This window comes from Myotis lucifugus, unplaced genomic scaffold (assembly GCF_000147115.1).
Source record: "Myotis lucifugus unplaced genomic scaffold, Myoluc2.0 scaffold_35, whole genome shotgun sequence".
NCBI classification, from domain to species: domain Eukaryota; kingdom Metazoa; phylum Chordata; class Mammalia; order Chiroptera; family Vespertilionidae; genus Myotis; species Myotis lucifugus.
Genome location: NW_005871083.1, coordinates 4,529,080 through 4,550,039, shown reverse-complemented (window position 1 = coordinate 4,550,039; position 20,960 = coordinate 4,529,080). Strand labels below are relative to the sequence as shown.

General features: G+C 39.0%; 1 protein-coding gene across 6 annotated transcripts; it reads right to left on the bottom strand.

Moving 5' to 3' along the window:
* Positions 1 to 3,646: 3,646 nt before the first annotated feature.
* On the bottom strand, positions 3,647 to 20,957 carry CMC2 (C-X9-C motif containing 2). 6 transcript variants are annotated; one of them, XM_014454335.2, is made up of 5 exons: positions 20,807 to 20,937; positions 16,133 to 16,163; positions 14,523 to 14,635; positions 10,422 to 10,493; positions 3,647 to 4,033 (listed from the first exon to the last, which is right to left on the bottom strand). In XM_014454335.2, the coding sequence occupies exons 3-5, from the start codon at positions 14,601 to 14,603 to the stop codon at positions 3,947 to 3,949; spliced, it is 240 nt and encodes a 79-aa protein (XP_014309821.1). In that variant the 5' UTR covers positions 14,604 to 14,635; positions 16,133 to 16,163; positions 20,807 to 20,937; the 3' UTR covers positions 3,647 to 3,946. The 6 variants fall into 6 exon arrangements, with proteins under 6 accessions (XP_014309821.1, XP_006087110.1, XP_023608354.1 ...); XM_006087048.3 differs by lacking the exon at positions 16,133 to 16,163 and having other exon boundaries at positions 20,807 to 20,957; XM_023752586.1 differs by lacking the exon at positions 16,133 to 16,163 and having other exon boundaries at positions 20,823 to 20,949.
* Between the last annotated feature and the right edge of the window lie 3 nt (positions 20,958 to 20,960).

Below are 20,960 nucleotides of genomic sequence, written 5' to 3'. Positions count from 1 at the left end.
CTGTTAGCTCTCATCTGCATGCTGCTGTCTCCTAAGTCTGTTCCATCCGGGGGCTCTGATAAGCTCCACCTTTGAGTAAACAGAAGAATAAAAGCCATCTCCACACACCTCAAACTCAGCACTTCACACCACACCCCTGCTGTACCCCCTCCCATCAGGGCAGGGCAGGGCATCAGCAGGAGGAAAGCACAAATCAAATGCCTGAGACCTCCTAGACTTTTCTTATATCCCATACTTTGTCAGTCATGCTGATTTTATATTCAAACTAGTGGCCCAGTGCACAAATTTGTGCACATTGAAAGGAAATTAATTAGAAGAAATATTTTAAGATTGCTATTCGCCCTTTCTCTATAACAGAAGTGTCAAGGAAATTCAACATCAACAATGACAGATTGAAACACATGCGTGTGATTGGCGCCAGTGAGAGTATTATATGTTATTGTGCATGCATGAGTCAACTTAGCCTTTTATATAGAGAGAATAAACTTGCTTAATTAGACTTGCTTTCTGATTTAGCTAAACTTTTTCCAGCCCAGTGAAGCACCCCAACTTCTCTTTCAGGTAACTGTCAGCAACACAGCAGTAAATATCAACACGAAGCAAATTATTATTGTAGATCACGCAGGGAGAACAAAGGGTATTCTGCCCAGTGAGAAAACCTGAAGTCATTTTCAAGATCCACCATTTCTTACTTCTTTTCATTCGGGTCAAGTTTCTAAATCTCCATTTTCCAGCTAATGAAAAGAAAATAGGATTCCATCAAGTCTCCTATCTACCTACTCTAGGGCTTCTGTGAGGATCAAATGAGATGAAGCACAGAAAACGCTTCACAGACATTTGGTTACAGTGTAAAGTGTTTCCACCTGGCTATAAAGCAAGTCATGTTCCTGGGCTGAAGAAACTGCAAGGAGGCTAGTGGTCGCTAAGGAGAGGAAGCCGGGCGTTGCTACATGCCGTCATTACCCAGACAGAGGGAAGGACACTTAGCCTATTAGATATATATATGGATTCCCCTCAACTAGTCACTGCTCTTGATTCCCAAGACACTTAATTCAGGCCCTCATTTTTCACCTAAATTAGGGCAAAATCTAATTGGTCTCCCTGGGTGTATTCTCCAAACTGTTAGGGACAAAAATAGAATATTGGGGACTAGCTATGGTTATGGGAAATATTAATCATGCTCTATTAATCATGATTGCCTTGTATTGGTTTAAGAAAGGACATTCTAACCTCACTGGGAGTTGTACGCCCCCGGGGCCCTGGGAGTCAACCTTGGAATGTGGTCCATTCTCATATAAGAACTGCCTATTACCATGGAAAGATTAACAACCTTGTTGCTCAGCCCAAACAATGGAATCCCACCCCAGCCCGCATTGCCTATTCCCCATGTAATCTTTGTCCTACCCTATAAAAGCAGCTGGCTTATGGGGGGCTACAGAGCAGATTTTTGTGGATGACCTGCTGCTCTCCCATACTGCCAGCATTATTGGAATACTCATATATGATTCAACCTTGTCTCTGCTGAATTGGCTCAAGTAGTGACAGGTAGCATGGACCCATTAATTGTCCAGTTACAAAACTACAACCAGAAAATCTTACTAAAAATACAAATTGAAACATATCCCTCTCCTAAGCCCTCTACAAATCCAAATCACCATATTAAAATTTGCAACTGGTCACCACAGCATTGCAGAAAAAATTCCAAAATTAAAAGCCATTTCTGATCTTCCTCCACCAACAGTTCTCATATTCCAGTCATGCCTAATGACTTGATGTTCCCCAGAATGTATTCCATTTTCACTTCATTTGTCAAAGGTCACCTGTGCTAAGTAGCTTTCTTGGCTTGGCTCCTTCTTCCTGAAGGCTGGGCATGGATGCCCTGTTTTCTATGACACCTACCTAATCATGTCACTTACTACACTACTGTAATAGTCAACTTGTCAGTACTACAAGCTTCTAAGGACAAAATGTCTCATTTCTGTACCTGTACTGCCTGACATGGAGGGAGGGAGAAGGGGAAACACAACTGAATATTTGTAAACCTCAGTCTTGAAAGCGACCTCAGAATTAATTCTGCTTCTTCATCCAACCCTTCAAATATGTTATCCTGTGTAACTGTTGTAGGCGGCGAACAGCACCAGGTGTCTGACCAGAGGGGTCAGACCTATCCTGGGTTCAGCAACCTAGGTACTTGGGTTCTGGCTAGGAAAGAATTCAGAGCCAAGACAGTAAAAGAACATTTATTTGATAAATCAGAGGTAGAAGAAGCAATTCCTAAAAGAAATGGACTTAGGAAACAAATTATAGAGGTAAGGAAGGGTCCTTGGAGCTGGGGAGCATACCTTGGGAAGGAAGGCGTGAGCAAACTGGGTCCTCCATCCTAAGGGTTTTAAGGGTGGAAATTTTAGGGGAGGTTCCAGGGAAAGATCTCAATAGAATATTCAGCAATTTTCCAGGTGTGTCCTTTCAGGGTTGTGGTCTCCATTGATTGAATGGCTGGCACCAGGGCAGGGGGTCATTATTGAATGCAGCTGGTCCTGAGGTCAGCCATGGGGTCAGGGGTCTGATTTTGCTGCTTTTCTGGACCTGGAGCTGGAATATTGCTGACACCTAGATATTATCTCTAGGGAGGAAAGGTCAGGGGGTCCAAACCTCATGATCAGAGATATGATAGGAGAAGAAAAGTTCCCCCTGGGGGTGAGGTCCCACCCTACAATTGTCTGTTGCTAGGCACTTGGGGCTTTCCATCCTGGTGATCTTCTGTACCTGGCCCACCATCCTTGCTCTGCTCATGTCTGTATAACTGCCTACCACATAACCACCTCACTGAATGAATGTCCAGCCTCTTGAACACCTCTTGTGATACGGAAATCACTTATCAAACACTGACACCAACAAGGCCTCATGCTGAACACAAAGATTCCAATAGAAGGAGCTCATAGTTCACAGTCTGTTGACAATTTATCTGACAAGATCAAGCCATGCTGTCATGTGGCTGGACGTTGCTGACTTTCAGATTCTCACAGGTCTCAGAAACACCAGGCAAAAAGAATGCTGTTGAAAAGTGAGTATGGGAAGAAGAGCCCTGTACCCAGCAAGAGTAGGTATGCCGGCCTAAAGTTAATGCCCAGAAGTTAACTGGCATCCAGGGTGGGCACATCCAACAAAATAAGAACCAAAGTCCACCAAGACTTCAATCCTGACTAGAAGTAATTTTATCAATGTTAAACACTTTCCCTTTTAGAAAACAGCTCTTTTAAGAACAAGAAAGTCGCAACATTTTCATATAGTTAACACAGCTGGGAATTTCCTCAAGCTCTTTTTGCCTTAGCTTGTATCTTTTTTATTTGATGTTTTATTTCAGAAAGAGGAAGGAAGAGGGAGAAAGAAATAGAAACATTAATGAAAGGGAAACATCGACTGGCTGCCTCCTGCATGCCTCCTACTGGGGATGGAGCCCACACCCAGACACATGCCCTGACCTGGAATCAAACCGTGACTCCTGATACACAGGTCGACGCTTAACCACTGAGCCATAGCTTGTATCTTCAATGTTTAAGCTCTAGAATTGCCATGTTTTCAAAAGGGAAAGTCTAATGGGACCATTTCTCCCTAATTCCAGAAGAGTCTAAGAGAACAGAGAAAATATGATAAAAATCAATTATTTTATTGAGGGTGATAAATTACTCAAATGTTAAATGGCTGCAGGCAAAAGAAAGAACCATATTAAAAGTCAGGTGTGTTGGTAAAGGAATCAGAGTACTAAAGGCTCTGCCCAACAAATATTCTGAATCCAGGGTTTCTGTATTTCTCCATGTCTCGATTTCTCATGGGTCACTTGCTATTCAAAGGATTCTGGAGACCAAATGAGATAGGATTCCTTTGGTTTTATCAACCAAGAGTCTTCAAATCTTCTCTCAGCCAAGGCATCCAGCGATAATATAATTTATGTTTCAGATTCCTCTGGAGGATTTGAAAGTCTCTTTCGCATCGCATTGCCAAGCTCCCTGCTCTTGGTCCTCTTTTCCACGTACTGAAAAATAAAAGGAAGGGGGAGAAAAGAGTAGATTATATTACCATTTATATCAATTAAATATTTGCAGAATAAAAATAATGTTTTTGCTGACAAAACTCTTCTTTTACTTCCCTGAATCTGAGATTGAAAACAGTGACCTTAGAGGCTATCTAGTACAAGTTCTAGCACAGTATCCACATCCTAACAGATGCTTAAGTCTTTACTGAATTAATTTCCTCCCAAAATATGAATTCAGTAAAAATTTAAGACAAATGAGTTTTGTCCCTATTCTCCAGGAGCTCACAATCTAATTATCCAACCTCTGACTGAATACTTCTAGTTATAAGGAGCTACTTAATTATTGTTCGAATAACTTCCAAAGCTTTTTATGTTGAACCAGTGTTTCCCAGTAAATTATCCCACTGTCCTCTGTTTCTTCTTGCCAGAGTAGTCTTTCAAATATCTGATTACAGATAACCCATTCACAATCTCTTTTGCAGGCTGAGTATCACTGGTTTCTACAACTGTTCACAGAACATGGCTTCTGCCTTCTAATATCTTCTCTATAAAGCACCTTTATGAAGTACTTTAATATCAATACTCCTTAAAAAAAATGTCACAAGCAGAATTAAATACAGTGCTCTAGAAGTAGCCTGACAGATGTAGACTACAATGGCCTACTAGTTCTTATGACCTGGACACATTACATTTCTATAAATATTATCAAGAGTTAACCGACTCACCCGGCTGGCATGGCTCAGTGGCTGAGCGTAAACCAGGAAGTCACAGTTCGCTCCCGATCAGGGCATATGCCCAGGCAGAGGGGGGGCGTGCAGGAGGCAGCTGATCAATGATTCTCTCTCATCATTGATGTTTCTAACGCTCTTTCCCTCTCCCTTCCTCTCTGAAATCAATAAACAATATATTTTTCTTTTTTTTAAAGAGTAACTGGTTCTTAGCAACCATATTATCCTATTGATTCATACAGAAACTTATAGTCAGCTGAACTTCCCAGGATTTCTTCATCATGGTAAGTCACTGAATCAAATTCTCCCCAAATTCTATGTTTCTGTAATCAGGTGGATCTAAATGCAGTTTTAACCTTAAATGTTTTCAACCTAGTATTCTGATCTGGCTAGTAGGTTATAAATAACAGGAAATACAGAGTGACACTTTAAAAAGCATTTATTTAAAGCAGAGAAATTTGACTTTAAGTGCTCTTATATGTACATATGTAGAGGCTTAAAATATATATACTAATACAGACATATTTTAAAGGTGAATGAAGACTACCTAGGCAGAAGGGAGAAAACTGAGTATATGTGAACTGTTGGACATCAAAATCTTTTAGGAGATAAGAGAAATGGAAAGAGGTCACAGAAACAAAAGATTAATGGTAGAGTTAACCAAGGACTTGACCTGATCCCCTCCCCTGATTCCTGGTGTGGCGATTCCTGATGTTGAGTTACTTTATCTTCTGGTCCAGGAACTTCAAACATAAGGAGTTGGGTTAGATAATCTTTAAGAAGTTTTCTAAGTCTAAAGTTTTGATTGAAAGGTTCTAACGTATGTCCTGGAATGATAGTTTTCAAACTTTTTTTTCTTCCCCATCAAAGGGCATCTTCAAATTATAGATGAAGCACCAGGTCCCTTTAACGAAAACCATTCCTTTTACCTGCCATACATTAATTTTCCTCTTAAGATTGTTAAGCGAAAAGTGTGTTTTATTGCTTTAAAAAATCTAAGGGTCCTGGCTGGCGTGGCTCAGTGGTTGGGTGTCGACCTATGAACCAGGAGGTCACAGATTCCTGGTTGGGGAGCATGCCTGGGCTGCAGGCTCAATCCCCAGTGTGGGGCATGTGGGCAGGGGGAAGAGAGGACGGGGGGGGGACACGGGGGCAACCAATTGATGATTCTCCTCACTGGTGTTTCTGTCTCTCCCTCTCCCTTCCTCTCTGAAATCAAATATAAATACATATATATATATATATATATATATATATATATATAGATATAGATATAGATATAGATATAGATATATCTATATATATATATAGATAGATAGATAGATATAGATATAGATATAGATATAGATATAGATATAGATATAGAAATAGATATAGATATAGATATAGATATACACACATATATAAAATTTAGGGGGGAAAAAAGCCTCCAGAACATGGATAGATAGATAGATGCCCTGAGAAAAATGCTTGATATTTTTAATCACATGTTGCCTCCAGCAATTAGGCTGGGAGGAGGGTCTTAAGAGTAAAAGTTCTGAAGATAATACTTTGTAGCGAACCAACAAAATAAGCATAGAGCAAATTAAAATATAGCCTATATTAAAATACGTTAAGATTATTTCCAAAGGGGTCAAAATGGCCCCTGAATAAAAGAAGAGAGAAAAGGATGAATATAATGTTATTCACAAAACTCTATTGAATAACACAGATAGAATGGAAGGTCAATTAACCAAAACCAAACAAAACACAAGTAAGAGGGACAAAGAGTATGCTACAGAAGTAAAATTAGTGATTATTTCAATAAATGAACAAAAGCAGCATGCAACAACAAAGACAGGCTCAACAAAACTGGCCAGATCCTTTTTCTAGTTAAAAGCTTCAAGGAATGAAGTACTCAAATGACACATCAAGGAAATAGTAGGAAAAGAGCATTAGAAGCAATAAATGGTAAACTAGAAAGCATTAAAAGCAGAAAGAAAACAAATGAGCATGGGTTCAGAGGATTGAAGGATGAAAGGACAGAAAAATGTCTACAAATCAAGTAATAAAGCAACATAAAAACCACACAGAGGAGTTAAAAAATAAATCAAGGACAACATTTGAAATTTATATAAAAATGAACTTAAACAAAATAAGAGTATCTACACTGTAGATTCTACAACATTCTACCAAGTAGTCCCTAACAGTTTAGGACTACCTCGGAAGAAAATTTTATATGATCTAATCACCAATGGGAAAATTGTTAAACTATAAGGAGAAAAAAATCTAAATGTAGGAAAAAAGCTATTCTACACAGAGCATGTGAGAAATAAACAGCTATACCAATTAAATAACATATAAAATAGTGTGAACTTTATCCTATATAATAAAGAGGTAATATGCAAATTGACCATCATACCCTCACAAGATGGCTGCCTACGACCAGGCTGGCAGGGGGGTTAGTGAGGGACAACCAAACAACTGAACAGCAGGTTGCGTAGGGCAACCAGGCCGCAGGGGGTTAGTGAGGGATGACCAAATGACTGAATAGCAGGCTACGTGGGGCAACCAGGCCAGCGGGGGGACCATGAGGGGGTGCAGTTGGGGCAACCAGGCCAGCAGGGGGGGCAGTAAGAGGCAACCAGGCCGGCAGGGGGGGGAAGTTAGGGGCAACCAGGCCAGCGAGGGAGGTGCAGTTGGGGGCGACCAGGCCAGCAGGGGGGGCAGTTAGGAGTGACCAGGCTGGCAGCAGGGGGCAGTTAGGGGCGATCAGGACGGCACACAGAGGCAGTGAGGGGCTATCAAGCCTGCAAGGGGGGGAAGTTAGGGGTGACAAGGCAGGTGAGCAATTAGGAGCCAGCGATCCAGGATTGTGAGAGGGATGTCCAACTGCCGGTTTAGGCCCAATCTCCGGGATCAGGCCTAAACCGGCAGTCGGACATCCCCCAAAGGGTCCCGGATTGGAGAGGGTGCAGGCTAGGCTGAGGGGACCCCCCCTTCCGGTGCACAAATTTCATGCACCAGGCCTCTAGTTTTCCCATAACCTTATTAAAAAAGGAACAGAGCCCTAAGTTTAGTTTCCATCTAAATGAGCCTTTGCATATAAGGAAAAACTCTTTTCAAAAATCAGTTTAAAACACTTTATATGTACATGTTTGTTCACAAAGAAAATTATCACCCTTAACTCAGAACTCTGGAAAGTTCTTCAAACAGTAAAGACACTTTAGAAAGGGATTCCAGGAAGAAGAAAAAAAAAAAAAAAGTAGAAAATATAAACATAAAGATAGATAGATGCTGGAGAGCTTCAAATATTATATCTAACTAGAGGCCCGGTGCACAAAATTTGTGCACTCTGGGGGGGGGGGGGTCCCCTCAGCCCAACCTGCACCCTCTCGCAATCCAGGAGCCCTTGGGGGATGTCTTACTGATGGTTTAGGCCCGCTCTCTGTGGGGAGCAGGCCTAAGCTGGCAGTCGGACATCCTTAGTGCTGCCACGGAGGCAGAAGAGGCTCCCGCCACCACCGCTGCACTTGGCAGCCGTGAAGCCAGCTTCTGGCTGAGGGGCACTCCCCCTGTGAGAGTGCACTGACCACCAGGGGGCAGCTCCTGTGTTGAGTGTCTGTCCCCTGGTAGTCAGTGCCTGCTATAGTGACTGGTCATTCTGCCGTTTGGTCAATTTGCCTTTTATTATATAGGATAACTAGAGGCCCAGTGCACGAAATTTGTGCACAGGTAGGGTCTCTAGGCCTGGCCAGCAATCAGAGCCAATTGGGCCCTTCTCTGCCAGCCGGGGCCTTCCTTCCCCTGGCTGCTGGCCAGGGCCTTCCTTCGTTACACGCCGACCCCTGGTGGTCAGCACACATCAAAGCGAGCGGTTGAACTCCTGAGGGGACAATTAACTTTTATTATATAGGATATCTTTCAATATAAGGCTAATGGGGGGGAAAAGTTCAAAGATACAGAAAATTGGAAGGCAGATTTTTAGTAGTTATAGATTTTTAAAGGTTCTAGACAAAATATCTGATGTAAAAAACAGAAATAACATTAAATTTATTTTCAAAGATTTAAAATGCACTTTGCTTGGTTAGCAGTGCCTGTAAAAATACAATGAATTTGGTATTTTGACTATGTGCCCAAGTTCAAGTCTTAGCCTGAATTTGGGTTCAGGAAATTAGTCTTTCCAAGTAAGTCAAACTAGATCCCTATGGTTTATATATACTATATAGTAGGTCCTCAGGTTACGTCGGAGATCCGTTCCTACAGCGTGACGTAATGTGATTTCCGCCATAAGTTGGAACCCACCTACATAAGCATCTATGTCACTCACATGGAGCACAACACCGCAATAATGAAGTGAAAGAGTAAAAAGTATTTAAAAGAAAGATAACAATTCCTGACCTTTACTTGTGGTAAATAAATAATAAAAAAACATAAAGCACATATGTACATACATCAAAATGATGAAACTTTTTTTTATAAATAAACTCAAGGCCCAGTTGCACGAATTCGTGCACGAGTGAGGTCCGGCCGGCCCACCCCAATGGGGCCGATCGGGGCTGGGCTGGCCAACGGGAGGGGCCACAGGAGGTTGGCTGCCAGCCCCACTCCCTGATTGGGGTGGGGGTGGGGGCGGTTGTGGGCGGGGCCAGTCAGGGGAGGAGCTGCGGGAGTTTGGGAGGGGCGATCGGGCCAGTTGGCTGCCACAGTATGCGTCATAACAACCAGTCATTTCGGTTGCTTGGCTTTTATATATATAGATGGGAGATGGTGACATAACCACGAAATGATGTACGTCAAGTCCGATGTAACCCAAGAACTGTCTGTAATTATAAGGAAATTCAAAATTTTAAAGCTGTCAAGAGCCTAAGTCCAGCCGCACCATCCTATATAACAAAGACATAATATGCAAATGGTCGTTACATAACGACCAACTGCATAACGACCAGATCACAGATCAGCAGGAGGACGGGGCAGCGAGCTACAATCGGGCAGCAGAGAGCTACAAGAGGGGGCAGGGCAGCAAGCTATGAGGCGGGGGAGCTACAGGAGGGAGGGGCAGTGGGCTGAGAGATACAGGAAGGCAGCAGCGAGCTACTGGCGCACGGATTCGTGAGCAGGGCTACTAGTGTTATATAACGAAACCGAGGTCCAGAGAGTTTTAATTACCTGTAGCCAATAGCTGACTGACATGTCTTTTTTGTTTAAAAGAGATTCAATTTCCTAAACTTTTAAAAAATTAAACAAAGACCATTATAGATCAAATTCCAATGAAGAGAATCCTCTTTTACCATTGCATCTATTTTTTGTTCAATTACAGTTTATATTCAGTATTATTTTTTATTAGTTTCAGGTATATAGCATAGAGGTTAGACAATCATATAGCATACAAAGTCAATTTCCCAAACGTTAAAATTCATCCAAAGGAATTACAAGGATTATAAAAAGGAAGTTGTTTCATTTATATGCATGCCAAACAACAGTGGTATTCTAAAATTGTCCCCAGAAGAGGCTTTCATTTCTCCCCTAGGTTATAGACATACATATAAAGTCTATTTTACTCTGTTATACTAAAATTGGGGAGGGAGGAGGGAGTTAATAACAGCAGTAATATATCATATTGTTTTAAAATGTTCTGTTCTATTGTTGAACAATTTCCATCCTTTTAACACTTTTCTTACCTCCTTCTTCAAGCATTTTCTCATCTCCCGATCAAGATCATTGCAATGACCAAAAAATTTCAGAATGCTGTGCTAAAAGGAAGAAAAGGGGTAAAATATTTCATCCCATATTATGCTATGGTCTCTGGCACATAGAATTTAAATGCTTATTCTTAGAGCATGAGTTTAATGTGTCACCTTGTTAATAAGCAAATAATTAAATCCCAAGTATAAAATATACAAATAAACAGGTTTACCCTGGCCTTCCTAAAAAGTGGGATAAATGCTCTATAGTTAGAAATAAAAAATAAAAAAACTTTTCCTTGATAAACAGGAAGTCTATTGCCAAAACCTCATAGTGACAGTGTGAAAACAATTTTATTTCCTAATACCTCCTTCTTTAAAGGGCATGTTAAAATCACAGCATAATCCATTCTCCATTACAGGGAGCAATGTCGCCATATTAACACAATGAATTTCCTTCACTAGCAAACATGCTGTCCTGTAGAAGAGCAACTAAATAAATGCTTGGTGCCAAAGTCATTTTCTCATTTGACTCCATTCAAAATGTTATCAAAATAAATCCAAAACACATAACAGTTATTAGATGGCCTGTATGGGCCACATAAATAAGCCACTAATTCACAACACATATAAGGAAATCTATGTCTGAAGTTCAGTCTGCTTGGTTTGAAAAGCAAATATAAATATCTTCTAGTGGATCCAAGTCCTATAATTATTATCATGGCAAAAAGTGTGTTCCAAAGCAGATTAAGATGAAGACTGAAGTCAAGAAGCTGAATTTTATTAGGGCTATATCTAGTGTGTTTGCATGTCACAGTTTTTAAGGATAGATTGGAGAGCATGGTGATTTCCTATAATAATGCCACAAATGCTGAACTTGTAGTTGTAAATAAGCACATCTTTTCCTTTTCTTTCTAATTAAGACTTTCATGAAAACCAGGCAACTCATAATTAGTAAGCTAAGCCTCATGCCATTACTTTTTTTCCTAATTCATTACCACTTTAAATGTGCTTTTCTGGTCCACATTGGAAAATAGTCAGTTTTTCTGGCAAGCATTTAAGATAGGCTAAGAGCTCCTACTGGTACCTAATGACCTCTTCAAAATAAATACTTCCTGTGTATTTTTCCTAAATACTTAAATACAAATACGCAGGGACAACGCAGCTTCACACCCCCTCTGGTCAAGCAGAAATAACAGAAAGGATTAGACTTTTAGAATGCAAGGCAATATTTCATAGTTCAGCTTACATTTATTCCATCCCATATACATACATCTTATTTTAAAAATACAAGAAAAAAACTAATTTATATTTTTGTTTTTACCTCAATATTGAGCCCAAATAAGAATTATACTGTTGTGATATTATGTGAAAAACCTAAAATGCCTAGTGGAATTGGTAAAAGACATGTCCATGTACTACAATTCTCTTTTATACACATAGCATATGCCACTAGTGTCTGATGTCTATTTCTAGAGAACTAAACTGGCTAAGCAATTGATTGAATCAATCAACCAATCAATCGATCAATCAATGTCTGGAAGACAATGTCCCAGGCACTAGAAGGATACGGCAGTAAGCAAGGTGAACCTGGGCCCTACTCTCAATTGCACATAGTCAAAGGGAGAAGACAAATAATGAAGTGATTGCTATAAAGCAATGGTTTACAAAGTATAGTCCGGGAATATCCAGGAGTTCCCAAGACCTTTCTAGGAGATGCATAAAGTAAAAAACTATTTTCCTAATAATCAAAGTTCTTATCTGTTTTGTTCACTTTATCTAACAAGGGTACAGTGCAATTTTCCAGAGACTACATGAAGTGTAACATCATCACAGATTGAATGTAGAAGCAGGTATGAGAATCCAGCTGTATTCTATTAAGTCAGACATTAAAAAGAATTGTAAAAATGCAAAAGCAATGTCACTCTTTTTTTGGAAACTAAGAGCTTTTTATGAAAATTAATTATGTTAACATGAGTTTATTATCATTTTAAATAAATTATTTTTTAATTTCTAAATTAATTTGATATAGTTCATATAAACAAAGTTTTCTGTGGTCCTCGATGATTTTTAAGTGTAAAGGAATCCTGAGACCAAAAAGTGTGAGAACAACTGCCATAAAGTAGGAAATATATTATGTATGGTGTTACTGGAGTGCAGAGTGATTATCCCAAGAGAATCTAGGCCAGGAAAGAAGAAAAGGAAGAGGAAATGATAAATTAATCTGAATAAAACCTAGAAGATGACAACTGGTATAGCACATGGGAAGTGAAGATTATAAGAAAGGTTCTAAGTCAAGCAAAGGAAAAAGCAAGTGCAAAGGCTTACAAGACAGAAACATGCTCCAGTATAACTGCAGAAAGAACACATGGGAATGAGGGGGAGAACAGAGGTATAGGACAGTGGTGAAGCCACAAATAGAGGCCAGTTTCATGAAAATCTTGGAAGACAAAGTAAGAAAGGAATATTTTATTCTACAAAAGGAGCCTTTAAAGTGGAATAATGATTAAACTTATATTTGAGAGATCACTCTAGATGCAGTGTGGAAAGTAAATTAAGACAGAGAAGAGTACAAAATAGTCAGGGGACCACTCGGCCTCAGTAAGATAACTTTGGAATTAACTGGTGTTAAGAATAGACATATATTATCTCAGTGGAACAGACCAGAGAGCCCAGAAATAGACCCACTCACAAATGGTTGGTTGATTTTTTACAAAGGCACCAAGGTAATTTAGTGGGGAAAGAATAAATAAGTAATAAATAAGTTATGTTGGAATAATTGGGTATCGATAGGGAAAGAAACTGACTCATACTTCACACCATACACAAAAATTAAAACATGATATGAATCACAAACCTAAATGTAAAACTTCCAAAAGAAAAAAATAGAAAATCTTTGTGACCAGGAAATATACAAGATCAGTAGAACATAAAAAACACAAAATTTTAAAAAACTGGTAAATTAGACTTCATCAAATTTACAATTTCTCTCAGAAACACGCTCTTAAGAAAATGAAAAAGGATGCCACAGATTGGGAGAAAATATTCACAATACACTTACCAGACAAAAGACTTGTATGCCCAATGATAAAAGTAACTCGGGCAACTCAATAAGACAAAGAACTCAATTTTTTAAAATACTGGTAAAAGACTTTATATAAATGGCTAATAAGCTAATAAGCACATGAAAAGATACTCAAAATCATCAACCATTAGGGAAATATAATTTAAAACCAAATGAGATACTACAACCTACCCATACAACAGCTAAAGGTAAGAAGACATACAATATCAATTCTTGATTTAAATATATGCTGAAAATAGTTTGCCTACTATCAACAACATTCTTTGAACCAGTAAAAATACCTGACGTCACAGGTCATGGCTTTTACTTACTACCTTACTTTCAGTCTTAAAATTTTGCTCATTTAAATCACACTTACTACTATTATAATTTGGTATATCTATAGTTTAAGAATATCATGAGGAAAATAATGCATCGTGCAAAGTTAAAGATGCTTATAACTGTCTCATGCATGTGATAAATGGAAAAAGTTACATATTCAACATCTGTAAAAATATCAGTTCAACTTATGCATTCCAAAAATGGGCTTTTTCTATTTTGGTTTTAACCATGAAATTTTACTTCCATTCTACTAACAAGTAAATCTGTCAAATTAGGCCAATCACAATTTAAATTTATTAAAATCTAATTATAAAAATGTCTCAATTTCCTTTAAACACAGAATGACATACATCAAGGAACAGAAAATCTTAGATTAATTCCATTATAATCAGAAGAATCAGAGCTGAACATATTGTTCTAGTGTCCTGTAATTAGGAAAAGTATTTTATTGTAAGAATATGGATTCTAACTAATACATATCATTTCAAAAGATTCCTAACAAACTTTGATCCTTAATTTTTACTAATCATAAAAGGAAGTGATTTATAAAAAAGTCACAGCACCAGTTGCTAGTCTTTACTAAGCTAAGACATTATTGTTCCCTTCCATTAGTGGACATAACATTTAAATTACATCAGTGTGTTGTACCTAAGCTTCATTTTTACTTTATGATATTTTTTCTGAACTCTTACATTTTTGTGACATTCCTTAAGTAAGTTAATCAAGACGTTGCATTCTTCAGTGTGCAAGTGTGGAGATAAGTCAGGATGCATCTTTAGAAGGTGATGGAGCACAGCAGAGCAACCTGTGGATACAAGAGTGTCTTGAATGTCTGTGACTTTATTTGTTAATGTGACCTAAAACTATTTTCATATTTTTAGTAAGAACCTTTATCAGAAAAGAATGTTGACCTTAGGCAAATTATTAAACTTGAGCCTCAAGTTCCTTATCCAAAGATTTAACAGATTCAGTAATTTATCAGGAGTGTTTAGAGAACATGCAGGTTCAGAAAAAAAGCAGGACTCCTCAATAGATCCGATCCTGGAAATAAGCACTCAAGCAGAAACAGCTTGCCTATGTTAATAAGCCCCACATTCCTGAAACTTATTACAACTCATTTTGTTCAGATGAAATTCTACCAATTAAGAGAACTGGCTTATTAATCCTTTAAAAATGTGTATTCCTCTGAGAGTGTTAAAGGGAAAATTAGTCATCTCACATTAGTGTGAATTAATATAGACTGCTTTCTTCCTAACATCTGGCTAGGAAAATCTAACCAATGAAAAGAAACAACAAGCAGATGGGAAATAAATTTTTTAAATTTAGCAGATACACTCATAAAATGCTATTATTACCATGAAAACAAGAAGCTGAAATCCCTAAAATTGGTTTAACTGGTTCATTCACAAAGAAAATTAGCAGCCACAGTCAAAGTAAAAGCATTATATTGAGGTGTACTACAGTTATGTATCACTATACACCTATTGTCTTTTTTAAAACCAATTCTTTTTAACTCAGAAAAGATTACTGAAAGGAAGAACCAATTAATTGCTTTAATCTTTTAAAAGTTCTAAGAAAGAAAACATAAGAGAAAATTATGACCTTAGATTGGGCAAAGAGTTCTTACATACATAAAAAGCACAATCCATGAAAGAAAAAAAATTGGTAAAAACTCATCAAAATTAAAAACTTTCTCAATTTGAAAACACTGTTAAGAAAATTAAAAGACATGCCACAATTTAGATTCATCAATTGTAATAAACATATAATCTCTGGTGGGGGATGTTGATAGTGAGGGAAGTTGTGAGTGTGTGGAAGCAAAAAGTATATGGGACCTCTCTACTTTTGTTCAATTTGGCTGCCAACCTAAAACTGCTCTAAAAAAATAAAATCTACCACAAGCCACAGACTAAGAAAAAATATTTGCAAATCATATATGATAAAGAACTTATATCTAGAATAAAATAAAGAATGCTTACAAACAATCCAATGTTTTAAATGGGCCTAGTAAATGGACAAAAGATTTGAATAGATATTTCACCAAAGATGGTATAGGACTAGTTAATTAAACTCATGAAAAGATGCTGAGCACCATTAGTCATTAGGGAAAGACAAATTAAAACCACAATGAGATATAATTACATATCCACCAGAATATCTACAATCAAAAAGCCAGACAATGCCAAGCATCGGTTAGAATGTGGAAAAAATGGACCTCATGCATTGCTCTGGAGAATGTAAAGCAGAACAGACAATTTGGAAGATAATTGGCAGTGTCTTAAGAAGTTAAACGCAAACTTACCATAAGACCTGGAAATTACATTCCTAAGAATCTATTCAAAAGAAATGAAAACACAATGTATAGGGTGGGGCAAAAGTAGGTTTACAGTTGTGAGTACATGAAACACAGTTTATTCTTATTAGTGTACAACTGTAAACCTACTTTTGCCCCACCCTGTATATCCACACAAAGATATGTATGTGAATGTTCATATTATTTATAATAGTCAAGACTGGAAACAACCCAAATGTCCAATAACCAAGTAATTGTATAAACAAATGTAGTATATTTACACAATGGGATACTATTTAATTAAAATAAATTAACTGACACATGTGCCAACGTGGATGAACCTCAAAAGCACTAAGCTAAATGAAAAAAGCCAGATTTAAAACACTACACTGTTATGTATAGAATCAGTATCAGTTAAGTGATTTCTGCTTCACTTATTTCTTCTGAAAGAAGCATAGTTTAGTCACCTAGCAAATGTCTCTAATGTTTTATAAATATATTTAACAAAGTATTTTTGCATATATCTATCAATCAGCCCTCAAATGTGTGTTTTTACAGTTCAGAAACAAACTTATGATTTACTAAAATGACTTTTTTAACTGACATAGTAAACACCTGAGAAGACACTTGGCTGCAGAGATAAAAACATGCATGCATGTTGTATATAAGCACAAATGAGTATCATGAAATATCTATAATAACAAAAGTGTAATATGCTAATTAGACTGGACGTCCTTCCGGATGAAGCCAGAGCTGTAAGGGAAGCCTGAATCCTGGGTGCCGGAGGGAAGCCAATGCTGGCAGCTGGGGGAAGGAAGGCCTATTTGTGAGTTTTGTGCATCGGGCCTTTAGTTTAACCATAAAACAATGCCATTATTCTTAGAACACACTTAAATAAGTGCTGATACCTTCCACTAGTTATCTTTAAAAGCCTATTCTAGTCCTGGCTGCTGTGGCTCTGTTAGTTAGAGCATCGTCCTGTACACCAAAAGGTCTGGTTCGATTCCGTCAGGGCACATACCCGGTTTCAGGAGGTGGCCAATCGATGTTTCATTATCTCATCTCTCCCAACTCTCCCATCGCTCCCTCTCCTTCTCTTTCTTTCTCTCTCTCTCTCTCTCTCTCTCAAAAAATTTTTCTAAAGTCTATTCTAATAACCCTAGTATAACTCAAAGTAATTTTATAAACTAAAGAAAATGCTTATTTTTAAAGTTTCTTCAAAGCCATAAGCACGTATCTACATTATTAATGTACAAAATAATTTGTTAAAACACTATGTGCTAAGCACAAGTCTAATAATCCTCCCAATAACTATAGAAAGTATCTTTTAAAATTCAGATGAATCATAAGAAATTGCCTTTTTGTGGGTCAAAATATACATTACCCACATTTCCATGGCAAAACAAAGCCCCAGTTACAAAGTAAGTAGCAGTTAATCTCTTATCACAACATATTTTTTCCCACATTCAAAATAGAAAAGACATACCTTCCCAGAAGTTTGTGAATGAAATAAATTCAGTTAGAAAAAACTACTATTTCCCAAAGAGCCTTTGGTTGGCTACAAGTTCAACAGGCACTACTTCTAGGCCTAGTTTCCAAAGAAGTCAGTATACTGGTAATATTATCCTGTATTATTAGAAATAGAGTCTGTCTACAACAAGAAAAAGAGCAGTACTATACTCATCCTGATCAGCTATGTCCAGAATATTTACAATTTGAATATTCTGGGGAGAGTGCTCAGAATGGTGATGGTTCTGACACTAGATTTAAACAGGAAACCATGAATGAAATTGGCAATATTTACCAATGTAGGGGAATCCCCAATAGAGGAGACAGATAAAAGATACAACTTGGTTAAATTGGACAAACAATGGATTTGATGGAAGAAAATGGTTTGAAAGCAAAAATTGTGGACTGTTATTCACAAGTTATATCACTTTGTTTACTTGATATAAGACCTAAGTCTCTTCTTTCTTAAAAGGGAATTAACTCTTAACCTATACCTCCGTGTTGTCATGAGGTTTAAAATAACATATACGAGACTCTCTGAAACAGGGAACAGTGTGTGTGACATATGGAAAGTATTATTTGTATATCTGAAATGCTTTGTCACAAAATAGAAAAGGTTGAACTGAATTGACTCTGAGGTGTTTCCAAGAATCAAAAGGTGGAAATTACAGAGGCAGTCATCTTCATGGAGCTGTCCAACAATGAAATGCCATGCTGTGTGAAGCTCTTGGTTATTGTCCAAATGTGCCCAAAAGAGACTGGCTACATCAATTAAGGATGCCACAGAGAATATTCTGGCATTACATTCTTAAGTTTCTTCTCAAATCTAAGCTCACAATTAAATGACTTTAAGCCAATTCCAAAAACCAAATTCACACTCAAATGATAAACACCTGTTACTACTAGGAATACAAAAAACAATTTCAAAAGGGTAGTGCCAAGGTACTTATGAACATCAGCTGCATCACTGAAACAAAGGGGAACGGAATATTCATTTGTGATAAGCCTTCAAGCATGGATGTTTGCAGTGAGAAAGAGGGGGATAAAGCTCATTATTATTCATTTAAAGAACAAAACTTCAGTCCTACTCGCATTTAGAAAACATCAGAAGGGCTAACTTGTCACAACTACAAAACTCCCCTCCCCATGCCAACTCCACCCACTTCCTCAACTTTGCAAACATTGATACCAAAATAGTGAGCTGAAATTTTTAAAATTGTTCAGTTGTGACAATTGGATATTTTGTAAACTGGCTAGTAGGCCCATAAAAAGCAATTTTAACTTTTATTTGGGGTAACCTGGGCGGGCAGAAGCAGTAGGGTTTTCTCACAGACAATATAAAAATTAGTCATATTATATGTACTCCTTTACCTTATTTTACCAAGACTTTTGAGGTAAAATATTCCTAATGAGCGTTCTATGATAGAAGATGTCAACCACCAGGTGGCACCATTTCAGGAAATAAATAAACCAAGAGTAAGCAATACATAACTAATAAAGAAAAGGGAGTAAGCCATCCAATTACACCATTTAGCAGATCTATAATTACAAGGAGTTTGAAAACCCATCATTATTTTAATGCCACTTTTGTTTTCTTTGAATCTTGCTATTGTGTGGCTGCACCAAAAATAAATTTACACGACAGTTGCAATTTCTAATGTCATTTTAAAAACGAGCAAAAAGCAGGACCACAAAAGTCTCTGGAAAAAATCTGTTCTCCAGAAAAACCTGTAAACCAGTATTTAAAGCTTTCTAAAACATATTTTTAAAGCCCACATTTCAGAAAGCACTGGAATTAGTTAAATTAGTACTTCTCCAACTATCATTTTAAATAATGCACCATATTTAGCAGAGGTAGCAGACATAGCAGGTAACAGTAGGCCACCTACCCTACCTACTTGTACTTATCACAGCTGCAAAGTGACCAAATCTAAACAAATGCTGTTAAGTGACTGGTATGCCCAACGTACAGACCGGGCCCCTCCGCTAACAGAGCAACCCCGGGGCTCAGGGAGGACTGCCTGCAGGGCTCGAACTTCCTCGCATCCTTTCCTAAGGAATGGGTCAAGCTGTAGCTTCCCCTGAACACGTACCAGCACTTACCAGGTGCTGAGCGTTCTGCCACGTCAGGTGAATTTCCGGGGAGAAGTGGAGGGGACTTAGTCCATACACCCCAAAGAACACACAGGCTAATGAGGGAATATCCTTATAACTGCACCTAGTATACAACTGAGCAAACAATTATTTGCTCAATAATTGTTTGCTGAATGTTGAGTTTAGGATTATCATAGATTTGAAAATTGGTTCAGACCTCAACATAGTGGTGGTGTTGTTTTTTAAGGATGGAAATAAAATCAACTAAACAAGTGCAAAAGCCTGTATGTATAGGAAAGGAGATCCAAAGGGGGTCACAACAAAATTCCTTTACCGGCACAAACTTCTTCCATCCGTTTAAAATTTTACATAAAGGTTTCCAGAACTCGGGTTTACTTACAGCGCCCGTTGTGAAACCACGGGCACGATCATCTTTAAACCCGATGAAAGGGATGTGGACGGCTGCATTCCCTGAACAATGTACTGACCGGGATCTCACGGGACTGTCCCATCGCAAGACGGATTGGTGCCAAGGTTCACTGCAGCTGAGATGCGCCTTTGCAGGCTTTTATCTTCTATAGGCAAATTCTAATCTACATAATCAAGAGCAATAATCATGCAATTGTATTGAGCGCTCACCGTGTCAAACACGGTGCTAAGGACCTCCCTTCTCACAATCGATGCAACGGGTTTATACCCATTTTTCAGGCGTGGACGCAGAGGCTCGGGGAAGGGAGAAGCCCGCGCTGGGTCAGAAGGCTCGAGAGCGACGGGAGAGACGGCAGGAGAGTGAAAGCTCGAGGCCACGCCTGCCCTCAGCTACGAGCAGGTCCTCAGCCTGCGGGCGGACGGCTCAGGACGCACCTGTGGCGACTCTGACAAAATCCCCGGCGCCAGGCGACGGCCGCCCCGAGGACCGGGCCTTCCAGGTCCCAACCTCCAATGGCAACAGGAAAGTCCCCACAGGACGCGACGCCGAGGGGCGCTCGAGAGCCGGGACAGGTGGGTGTCCCGCGGCCTCCCCGGGCGCCGCGGTCGGAAAGAGCGCGCTCCTTTGACCACCCGACTCCCAAGACTCACCGCCTCACGGCCACACCTGAAGAGCTGGAGCGGAATTCACCAGCGAGCACGCCTCACCCCAAGTCCCGCAGGCCGGGGCGTCAGAGCCGGTGAGCTCCGCAAGGAGAACGCTCCTACGCCCTCCACAGCTGACCCGCTGGGCCGGCCCCCGCCG